At 39.0% G+C, this 12296-nt stretch overlaps 1 protein-coding gene across 2 annotated transcripts in view; it reads right to left on the bottom strand.

The window, feature by feature from the left end:
- STX8 (syntaxin 8) overlaps nucleotides 1-12296 on the bottom strand; it is a 344032-nt gene that overhangs the window by 321263 nt on the left and 10473 nt on the right. For both annotated transcript variants that reach the window (XM_049861531.1, XM_049861530.1), the window contains exon 3: nucleotides 5078-5172. In XM_049861531.1, the coding sequence (XP_049717488.1) occupies nucleotides 5078-5172 (95 nt within the window). The remainder of the gene's footprint in view (nucleotides 1-5077; nucleotides 5173-12296) is intronic.

Here is a 12296-nt window from a genome sequence, read left to right as displayed (position 1 = left end):
AGACATAGGAGAACTTCTTAATAATCCTGTAGGGAAAACCTTTCTAGGCAAGACTGAAACCTAGAGGCCATGAAAAAAAGTATATAAATCTGGCTATATAAAAATTTTAAATATTTGCAAAATAAAATTGCAAATGACAAATTAATAGCGGCAAATAAAAAGTACATAACGAAGCGCAGGAAAAAAAAAGAAACACTAATAACTCTCCTCAAATGGAGACACGCCTCACACGAGCAGAAGAAATGTGGGTTACGGAGCCATGACAGGACAGTTACGGAGAAAGATGCGGACCTGAGCGCTCTCAGACACTCGTGACGAGAATGTAGACAGGTCCGACCAACCGCCAGATTGTTTTCTAAATATCTAGCAAAATTTAAAAGGCATTTTGTTTCAGCAGGATTTTCTCCTACAATATATTCACACATCTATACAGAGACCTGGAGCCCTGATGGCACCGTGGTTAAGCGTTCGGCTACTAACCGAAGGGTCGGCAGTCTGAACCCACCAGCCACCCCTCCCCAGTGAAATCTGATGACTACGTCTATAGGTTAGTGACCGAAGAACAGAATCCCAGACTTTCCAGGCTAGAAGAGCCCTTAAAACAGTAACCAGTTGCTGCAGAGTCCATTCCAACTCCCGGCGAGCCCACGTGTGTCTGGGCAGAAATGTGCTCAAGAGGGTTTTCAACGGCTGCCAACCAAAAAGACAGCAGTTGGAAGCTACCAGTAGCTCCACGGGAGAACGACATGGCAGTCTGCTTCAGTGAAGATTTACAGGCTGGGGAACCCTAGGGGGCAGTTCTACTCTGTCCTATAGGGTCGCTGAGTGAAAATCAGCTTGATGGCAATGGGTTTGGTTTTTGGTTTTACCAGACACCAGTGAAAACTCTGTCACGAGCAGATGCACTGTTTGAGAACCACTTTACCTCTGCTGGAGCCACAAAATACCTCAAAAATCGATTTAATTGGCCTCTCTCCACACCTAGAGCATTCTGTCTACCTCTCTACCCACCTACTTATCTAGCTAGCTATCTTTCTGCCCTAAAATACCAAGCGGAGAAAAGTTAGAGATTTTTTTTTAATTATTTCTGTAGGCCTTCCCTGAAAACGGAAACCCTGGTAGCACAGTAGTTAAGAGCTACGGCTGCTAACCCAAAGGTCAGCAGTTCGAATCCACCAGGCGCTCCTTGGAAACTATATGGGGCAGTTCTACTCTGGCCTGTAGGGTCCCTATGAGTCGGAATCGACTTGACGGCAGTGGGTGGTGTGTTGTGGGTCCCTGAAAACACGAAAACACCTTGTGATACTGAACCCCCTTTGTAAAGAGATTTCTTATTCCCTTCAAAGCCGTAAAAGTGCTGTCTCTCAAAGCCCAACAAAAAGACGGGCTTCCCTTAAAGCCAATTCTAACAATAACTTCCGCTCTACCTGACGTTCACGCACAGCCCCCTGCAGTGCACACCTCTCCTCAGCTGTCAAGGTGATCACAATTACATCTCAAAGAAGCACTGCCAATAGAGGTGCATGTTTTCCAGTGATTTTAAACTCTCTGGCTATAGGACTTTGGTTTGGGAATCGCAAGCTAACTCATTCAAAAGTACAGAACTTTCATTTTAATTTCACATTTACTCTTGCCAGCAGAAAACTACCTTTTCAGGAAAGAGCAAAAACATTTATGCCTAAACTCCATGAATTTAATTGTGTAGAAGGCATTTTCACAGGACTTATGTTTCTGGCAACTCTTAGTGTTCTCTGGAAAACCCCACTGATGCAGGAAGGCATAAATTTATTAAGTAAAGGGTCATAAATGCTCAACTACCTGGCACAGTAAGGAAATGTGATACTCAAATATTCACAGTAAAAAAATTACCAACATTAATTATACCTCAAAAAAGGATTATGAAGTCTAAGAATTAGAACATCCACAAAGTATATCTAATACACCCTATTGAACAAGTCAACTCCGTTTCGTCTTTCTGATGAAGAAGGTTCTTGAAGACTGCCATTATAAACAGGATTTGTCTTGGTGCTACAGCAACCTGCTCATTACAGTAACGGGGAATTCTAGTTGAGGATGTGCCAGGTGACACTGACTGTATTATTTCTACTAAAGTAGAATTCAGCTCTTAAAAAACTTGCTTTGTCCAACTCTTCAGATAGGGGTCAGACTGGACTATGGGATAGGAAATGACACTGGTGAAGAGTGAGCATCTTGGATCAAGTAGACACATCAGACTGTGTGGTCGGCTCCTGTCTGGAGGGGAGATGAGAGGGCAGAGGGGGTCAAAAGCTGGACAAATGGACAAGAAAATAGAGAGTGGAGGGAAGGAGTGTGCTGTCTCATTAGAGGGAGAGGAACTAGGGGTATACAGCAAGGTGTATATAAGTTTTTGTATGAGAGACTAACTTGGTCTGTAAACTTTCACTTAAAGCACAACAAAAAAAAATAAAAATTAAAAAACTTGCTATGTGGTCAGACCAACCAGTGTTTGAATCCTGGCTCGTCCATTTCCCAGCTGTGGGGTCCTGAGTAGATTACTTAAGCTCTCAAACATTCTTCTCCTCAGTGTAGAAAACTCCCCTGCTGGAGTGCTGGATTCTCTTTCCAACTCCCTCAGTGACTTGAGGTGCAAAATTGGACTCAGCCTCAATGAAAGAACCACCAAGGCAAAATAATACTATAAGGTTAGGGGGTCTGATAGATCTTAAATCTGGAATGATAATTCCCACAGAATTATTAAAGTATTTGGGAAGAGGAAGGAGGTGAAGAGAAGAGAACACAAGATGGTGGAATAAAAGGAGAATTAAAAAGAGGCCTTCATTATACAGAAGTTACTTACTTCCTCCTTCCTAGACTATCGAAAGAAAAATGGTCTCCCTGAAAATTCAGAAGGCTATGAGCACCCCCGTGTGGTAGATTATTCTAGTTCCATCCCCAAGTAGCGACTGCAGTTAGAGTAGAAATGGACCCAACCCCTTAGTCACGATGCAAAAATAAATAAGATTTTAAATAAGACTGTTAGATTCCAGTTGAGTTTTTTTTTCTCTCTCCTTAGGAAATTCTGAATTAGCCACATTAAGCTCCTTATTTTCTTCATGTGTTTAATCATTTCTGTTCAGTGTTTTTAATGTTTTTACATAATTCAGCAAGTTTGGGGTGTAATTCTGAGATCCCCACAAATCCAAAGTCTGAGATTTCAAAAGATAGCCAGATTGTAAGCACTCAGGAAAACAAAGTGAGTTAGGACTGTGGAATGCTTAAGACTCTATAATTACTAACTAGTAGAGATTATTTTTTTTTTTAGAGATTATTAATAGAAAAAAGTAAAACTTAATTTTTATATGTTTCTTATCTGACAAGTTTATCACATAAACTTATAAAATGAATAACAACCAGTTACCTTAAGGGAAGACAGCAAATACACAGTTATGAATGTTATACTGTGAAACAATATTTAGGCATTTTAGTGCATGTGTTCTGGGTGACACCACAATGAGTTTACACAGACGTTCTGGACTCAGTTCCGAATGTGGAGAAAACACCCCTGACCACCTGAAACTACCTGAGGTCTACATATTAAGACTTGTTAATTTTGGTAAAACGAAAACTCTATATAATAGATTAACTGTGCACTAACAAATGATACTGAGACAGAGAGGAAAGTTACAAACTAAATGTATCATAATATTCCAATTATGTTAAAAAATAAGACCCCACTTGTTTACTGAAATTAAGCTTTTATTTGAAACTTAAACCCACCAAACCAAACCCACTGCTGTCGAGTCGACTCCGACTCATAGCGACCCTAAAGGACAGAGGAGAACTGCCCCATGGAGTTTCCAAGGAGCCCTGGCGGATTTGAACTGCCGACCTCTTGGTTAGCAGCTATAGCACTTAACCACTACGCCACCAGGGTTTCCATTTGAAACTTAGTAGGTTAATAATTGAATATCTGGAAAATTATGCAACTAATCTAAACCAACTTCCCTGGTGACATAAAGGACTTACACTTGGGGGAAAAACTTTTTTTTAACATCTCGTATTACTTTACCTGGAGCCTTGGTGGTACAGTGGTTAAGAGCTTGGCTGCTAACCAAAACGTCAGCAGTTCGAATCCACCAGCAGCTCCTTGGAAACCCTATGGAGCAGTTCTACTCTGTCCTGTAGGGTCATATGAGTCAAAATTGACTCGACAGCAATGGTTTTTTTTTGTTTGTTTGTTTAATGTTTTACCTAAAAACTTATATTCCTACATTTTCCCATATTTAAAACCAGGCAGTAACCATTTCCTGAGATACCGAACTTCGGGGGCTTTAGAACAGATTGCTGATAATTCAATGCAACGATGAGAGAAGACCAGCTTGAAGTCAGTTTCCAAACCAACATAAACTCAGGTTTAAAGGATTAGTTCAGGTAACAAGTCACATGTATTTTTTCCTAAATTGATAAAATTATAAATTTCTTACAAAGCTGCTAATATTTGACAGTGCTGGTGGGAAGTTGAGATGATAGCACGACCTGCGTCAAGCAAGTGCCCTCCCCACAAACCAGAAACAGGAGCCGGGTTTCTAGGATAACATGGCAAACCAGTCACATCCCAAACAGCTACGTGAACAGAAAAAAAAAAAAAGATGTATGGTTTCAACTGGCACTGGCCTCGTCAAGAACAGAACGTACCATTAAAACCCTGCAAACTTCAGAAGCAGAATCAGCTTAGGATTGTAACGGGAGTTTTCCTGTTGGAGAGTAACTAGCCATTTTCACGGCAGTCTAGACAGGCGGCAGTGCACCGCTCTGCATAAATACAGTACTAATGGAAAGCGTTAGCTTCCTGCTCTGTAGAGGTTACACCCAAATAAATTAATTCCTTCAGTAGGTCTTGCTTGGCCAGCATATTCACTGTAAAACATATAACAGACACTAAAAATAGAAATCAAGATTATAGGCAATATTTTGGAAACCAGGTCTTCCTCAAACTGTGGAAAAAAATCTGGGTGGCCCAGATTCCTTCCCTTCTTAAAATAAGACTGCTTTTCCTCCCACTCTAGAAAAGAGGTGGAAATGTTTACACGGATACATCTGATGTGTTGACACAGCTCTTAGCAATAAGTCCTTCAAAAGGGCGATCTTTTCCTTCAGATTCTGCAACAAAGCTCTGATTGTCACGGTAAGCTGAAACGAAAAGAACACATCCTAAGTATTCCAGTCCAGAGGTGTATACCAAGTAACATTATGTACACTGTGCTTTACATTCTATGATTCTACCAAGGACGGGTTGCAAGACATGTCTAGTCTCCAAATGACAGAAACTCAGGGCTGTAAAGAAGCTTAATGGCCACCTGATCCAGCCACCCATCTGATACCTGTATCCATTCGTCAACCTGACCAAGTGGTAAACCAGCCCACCATGAATTTCTGCACTGACTCGCTACTTCCAAGGCGCCCTCTGTCAGCTCGCCCTCACAGTAAGCTGAACTCAGTACCCTGGGATTCTGCCCTCTGATCCTACTTCTCTACCTCAGGGCCATGAAGGAAAAGTGTCATCATCCTCCTTTCACACAAAGGTGTTCAACTACTTTACATCAGCAATTGTGTACCCAAGTCTTCTCTCCCACAGTTCCCTCAACCACGCTTCAAACAACAGGGCTTCAAGTCCCCTGGCCTTCCTGGCCATTCTTCTCTAAAAGCCTGGTATATTTACCTCCCACTGAAAAGTTCATAGCAATGTGGTTTTTTCACAAGAGGAATGTGAATTACACGTGACTTCTTTTTCCAGGAGTGTGTGAATTTTCTCCAGTCGTTCTACAAACACTGTTCACAAACACTGTGACTCTAAATGCTACATTAAAGGTTCTGGGGCGGGGGGCATCTCAGGAATTTGGAAATATAAACAATAAAGCTGCCCATTTAAATTAAAACATAATCAACCATGGATGAATAAAATCAGAGAGATGTGACATTACTTTAAAATGACAGAATATCAAAGGTTTAAGTTGCTATTTTATTAAAAGTAGCAATTATATAACTGCCATAGAACCAGGTGCTCCTGCTGAGATCAACAGGGTCCCATGAAGGAAAACCTGCAGAACGCTAGGGGCTGGCCCTGGCTGCACAACCTAGCAACCTGCCGAGGGGTCAGCAAACAAGACAAGTGTGACCTTAACTATGCCAATACTTCTGGGAATCAGAGAAAGACCTAATTCGAGGAGTAAAGGGTAAAAAAAGCAAACACAAAAACACGATATACACACAACAGGCTTATTAAAGAGTCTACAGAATTAAAGACCAAAAGTATCCAAGAGATGAAGAAGTGTATAGCCATAAAAATTATGACGCAAATCCAAATTTGTTAACATAGAAATATATCCATCACGATTTGTTTTTAAAAAATCAAGCCATAAGATGAACTGTAGAGTATAAGTATACCCGCATAGGCAAAAACTGCCCAGGAATTAGGTACACCAAAATGCCATGTACGGTTTTCTCTTAAGTAGTCGGATTTCTTAGCATCTTATAAGAAAATGACTACTTTTATTATCTGGAAAAATTTTCTGTTACCACAATTAAACAGAAGGTTTCCAAAGCACACGAAAAGATGGGAAGCCTAATTCATTTTGCAAGCTAACATAACCCTGATAAAAACCACAGACAGAGACAGCAGAAAACGGAAATCACATGCCAATTGCACTTAAGGATTATAAATGTAAAAGTCTTTTTAAAGCAAAATCAGAATTACATTAAAAAAATATATATCATAACCAAGTAGAATTTATTCTAGTAATTTAAGAGCAGGCTGGTATTAATAAAGCTCACAGTGTTAATGGTTAAAGCAGAATAAATATGTGATTAATACTATGCGGATGAAATTCCTTTAAAATTAATTTCTAATAAAAGCAAAGGAGAAAAACTAAGAACCAAACACTACTACCTTAACTGTAATTTTATTTAACAGTGCTCTAGAAATTTTAACCAATGCAATAAGACAAGTCAAAGAAATACATTAGAAGGAGATGAAATAACCATTAATTGCAGACTGACGGTCTACTTGGAAACTTAAGAGAATCAACTGAAAGATTACTAGATTCCCCAACATAATAAAGGGCATCTAAACAAAACCAACAGCAAACATCATTTTTAGTGGAGAGAGGCTAAAAGCATTCCCTCGAGAAGGGGAATAAGATAAGGATGCCCTTTATCACCACTACTATTTAACACTGTGTTGGAAGTCCTAACTAGAGCAATAAGGCAAGAAAAAGAAATAAAGGGCATCCAAATTGGAAAGGAAGAAGTAAAACTAAAACTATATATATTCACTGATGATATGATCCCATACATAAAGAATTTCAACAATTCCACAAGAAAACTACTGGAACAAACAGATTCAGCAGAGTAGCAGGATACAATAGCAATATACAAAAATCAGCTGGATTCTTACACACCAACAATGACTTCGAAAGGAAATCAGGAAAACAATTCCATTTATCAAACCCACTGCCGCTGAGTCGATTCCAACTCATAGTTCCATTTACCATAGCCCCTAAAAAGATAAAATACTTACGAATAAACCTAACCAGGGACATCAAAGACATGTACAAAGAAAACCACAAAATGTTATTGCGAGAAACCAAAAGAGACCTACATAAATGGAAAAACATACCACACTCATGGAAAGGAAGACTCAATATTGTGAAAATGTCAATTCTAACCAAAGTGACCTACAGATAAAAAGCAATCTCAATCCAAATACCAACAGCATTCTTTAACAAAATGGAAAAACTAATCACCAACTTTATATGGAAAAGAAAGAGGCCCCAGATAAGCAAAGCATTGCTGAAGAAAAGAACAAAGTAGGAGGCCTCACACTACCTGAGCTTGGAACCTACTCTACAGACACAGTGGTCAAAACAGCCTGGTACTGGTACAATGATGGACACATAGACCATCACAGAACAGAATGGAGACCCAGACATAAACCCATCCACCTATTGTCAGCTGATCTTTGACAAAGGACCAAAGTCCATTAAATGGAGAAAGGACAGTCTCTTTAACAAATGGTGCTGGCAAAACTGGATGTCTATCTTTAAAAAAAAAAACACGACCCCTACCTCCCACCATATACGAAAACGAACTCAAAATGGATCAAAGACCTAAATATAAAACCTAAAATGATAAAGATCATGGAAGAAAAAATAGGGACAATGCTAGGGGCCCTAATACATGGCATAAATTCAATACAAACCATAACTAACAATTCACAAACACCAGAAGATAAACTAGATAACTGAAAGCACCTAAAAATTAAACACGTAGGCTCATCAAAAGACTTCACCAAAAGAGTAAAAAGAGAACCTATAGACAGGAAAAAATATTTTGGCTACCACATATCTGACAAGGGTCTAATTTGTACAATCTGTAAAATACTTCAATAACAAAAAGACACACATAATCCAATTAAAAAATAGGCAAAGGATGTGAACAGACACTTTACCAAAGAAGACATTCAGGCAGTTTACAGAGACATGAGGAAATGCTAGCGATCATTAGCCATTAAACCCCCTAAAATCAAACCCGTTGCCATGGAGTTGATTCTGACTCGTAGCAATCCTACAGGACAGAGTAGAATTGCCACACAGGGTTTCTAAGGAGCAGGCTGGTGGATGAACAGCAATCCAAATTACAATGAGATACCATCTCACCCCACATTACTGGCACTAATCAAAAAACAGAAAATAAAAAAATGTTAAAGAGGTTGCGGGAGACTGGAACACTTATACACTGCTGGTAGGAATGTAAAACGGTACAGCCACTATGGAAAATAATATGGTGCCTCCTTAAAATACTAGACTTAGAAATACTACATGATCATGCAGTCCCACTTCTAGGAATATATCCTAGAGAAATAAGAGCCAACACGTGAATAGACACAGGCACACCCATGCATTGTTTACCATAGCAAAAAGATGGAAACAACCTAAGTGTCCATCAACAGATGAATGCATAAACAAATTATGGTACATACATACAATGGAATAATATCCAACAATAAAGAACAAAGATGAATCCACGAAACATCTCACAACACGGATGAATCTGGAGGGTATTATGCTGAGTGAAAAAAGTCAATCACAAAAAGACAAATATTGTATGAGACCAGTATTATAAAAACCCAAGAAAACGTTTACACACAGGAAAAAGCAATCTTTGATGGTTATGAGGGATGGGGAGGGGGAGGGGAAATCACTAAGTAGATAAGAGACCAGTGTTAACTTTGGTAAAAAGAACAACAACATACAATATAGGAGAAGTCAGCACAACCTGACCAAGGCAAAGCCAAAGAAGCTTCCTAGACACATCTAAATACCTTGAGGGACCAAGTTACTGGGGCTGAGGGGCGGGGACCAAGGTCTCAGAGGACATCTAGGTCAATTTACATAACACAGTTCATAAAGAAAACATTCTACATCCTACTTTGGTGAATAGTGTCTATGGTCTTAAAAGCTTCCAAATGGCCATCTAAAATACATCTACTGGTCCCGTCACATTTGGAGCAAAGGAAAATGAAGGAAACGAAAGACACAAGGAAAATATCAGTCTGAAGGGACTAATGGACCATATGAAACACAGCCTCCGCCAGTGCGAGGCCAAAAGAACTAGATGGTCCCTGGCTACCACCACTGACAGCTCTGACAGGTATCACAATAGAGGGTTCCAGACAGAGCGGGAGAAAAATGTAGAACAAAATTCAAATTCACAAAAAACACCAGCTTACTAGTCTGACCGAAACTGGAAGACTATGGCCCCCGGGCGGCCTTGCTAACTCAAAGTTGAAGCTACTCCAGAAGTCCTCCTTTCAGCCAAAGGTTAGACAGGCCTATAAAACAAACAATAACACATTTGAGGAAAGAGCTTCTTAGTTCAATGGAGTATATGAGACCAAATGGGCAACACCTGCCCAAAAGCAAGAGCCGGCAGGAAGGGACAGGAAACCTGGATCAATAGCAACAGGGAGCCTGGGGGGTAAAGGGAAAAGGGGAGAGTGCTGACATACCGCAGGGATTGCAACCAACGTCACAAAACAATTGGTGTATACATTTTTGAATGAGAAACTAATTTGTGCTGTCAACTTTCACCTAAAACACAATAAAAAAGAAAGATTATGAGAAACCAGGAGTTTGAGTACAATGATCAATTATAAACTGAAAAAAAAAAGGGGGGTGGCATTCCTAAAAGCAGATGGACTAATCACTGTTTGCTGGTTGATAACAGTCTACTTGGGAAGCCGAAGAGACTCAACCGAAAGACCATTAGAAACGGCAAGGGAGTTCTGTACGGTCATCAATCATAATGTGAAAAACATCAAGGGCAATCCTAAATTTAAGTAATAACTAGTAAGAATTTTTTAAATCGTATTTTTTAAACTTCATTAATAATACCAAGAAAATCTAAAAAGTATCTAGTATAGTGCCTGGCATACAGTTACTGCACGTTAGATATTGCTGAAGAAAAAAGTGGAAGTAAATAATACTATAAAAATAGAAATTCTTCTCAATTTAATCCATAAATATACGACACGTCTCTTCAATATCCCTTTTGGAGTTCTTTTATGGGGGACAGGGTGGTAATTGAGACTCAGTACAAAGATTTCCTACCAAAGTTTTGTTACATTACTCCAAACGAAAGAAAAAAGAAGGAGAATATGCAAAAGCCATGAAGCTGAGTAATAACGGGGGCATTGAACAATCATTATGAAAAACCAAGAACTGCAAGAGTCTGATGCTGGCAGTTTCAACAGCTTCGTTAGTGAAACAGAACAGAAGGCCCAGAAACGGTGCAGCAGTGTGAGATTTAGTGAATGGAACACTGGACACTTCATACCAGGAGTGGGGTGAATAATTTAACAGATGGAAAAAATAAACTAAAGTTAGAGGCCTACAACATACCAAAATAAACTTAAAATATTTTAAAGATTCATATGTTAAAAAAAAAAACTAAAATAAAATTTCGATCATTAGGTAAACTGCTTATACACTGTCTGGGTGTGAAAGGCCTTTCTAAGCATGCTCTCCCACAAGAATAGACCACAAATAAAAATACTGGTAAGTTCAGGAGCATTTTCAAAACACATAACGTTAAAAGATGTCATTTACAAAATCAAAAGCCAAATTAGTAGAAAAAAGATTGTAACAAATATGTCAAATCAAGGCTTAATTTAGCTAACATATATAGAGATTACTTTCAAATAAAGCAATAGGTAAAGGACATATACAGGCAATTCATAAAAGAAGCACAATTTCCCATAACTACAGGCCATTATTACTGAATGGTGTAAGCAGTAAGAAAAATGCATGTTCGATTATTGTGGCATAATACTTTTACCCATCAGAGTGACAAAGATTTCTAAAAGATAATTGCTATTGCCGTAGAAATGTAATTCTGCAATATAAATGCTTAAAAGGCTTAAAATTTTACACAGCCTAAATCTAGGAATTCCACATATAGGAATTTGTTCTAATATGGGCAATAATTTGGCTACACTGAAAAATCATTTGTAATTAGAAATAACTGAACTGACCAACGGGAAGACACTGGTTAAATGGATCAGAGACCTAAATGTAAAAAATAAAACCATCTATTTACTCGAGGAAAACAAATAAATTCCTTCATAAGTTGGAAATAGCAAAAACCTAGCTATGATGGAAAACACAGATGTCAACTACATCAAAAAAAATGTTTTACATGACAAAAATACCACAAGCAAAGTCAAATGACAAATGATATAAGAAGAGAAAACAATTACATCACAAAGTGATAATCTCCCTAATATATAAAGATCTCTTAAAGATTAAAATTGAAAAGACCAATGATCCAACAGAGAAATGGGCAAAAGATGAGAAGCTAGTTCACTGGAGAGCCCTTACACGATGGAGAACATACTCTACTTGACTCTAGTATGAGAAATGCAAATTCAAAACTACACTGAAATAGTCTCTCGTTTTTCGGATTGGCAAAAATTCAGAAGACTGCCACCACCCTCTGGATGGCCAGGCGGTAAAGAAACAGACACGCACACATTCCTGGTGGGGGTGGCAAATGTGAAAACCCTCAGGGAAAGGAATCTGCTAACAAATTACATATGCCTTTACAGGATCACTGTGAGTCGGAATCGACTTGATGGCAACAGGTTTGGATTTTTGGTTTTTCGACCCTAAACCAAACCAAAAACACCAAACCCAGTGCCGTCGAGCCGATTCCGACTCATAGCAACCCTATAGGACAGAGTAGAACTGCCCCATAGA

The sequence above is a fragment of the Elephas maximus genome, chromosome 19 (assembly GCF_024166365.1).
Source record: "Elephas maximus indicus isolate mEleMax1 chromosome 19, mEleMax1 primary haplotype, whole genome shotgun sequence".
NCBI lineage: Eukaryota > Metazoa > Chordata > Mammalia > Proboscidea > Elephantidae > Elephas > Elephas maximus.
The sequence above is the reverse complement of the archived record's forward strand: the minus strand, read 5'-3'. Positions and strand labels throughout refer to the sequence as shown.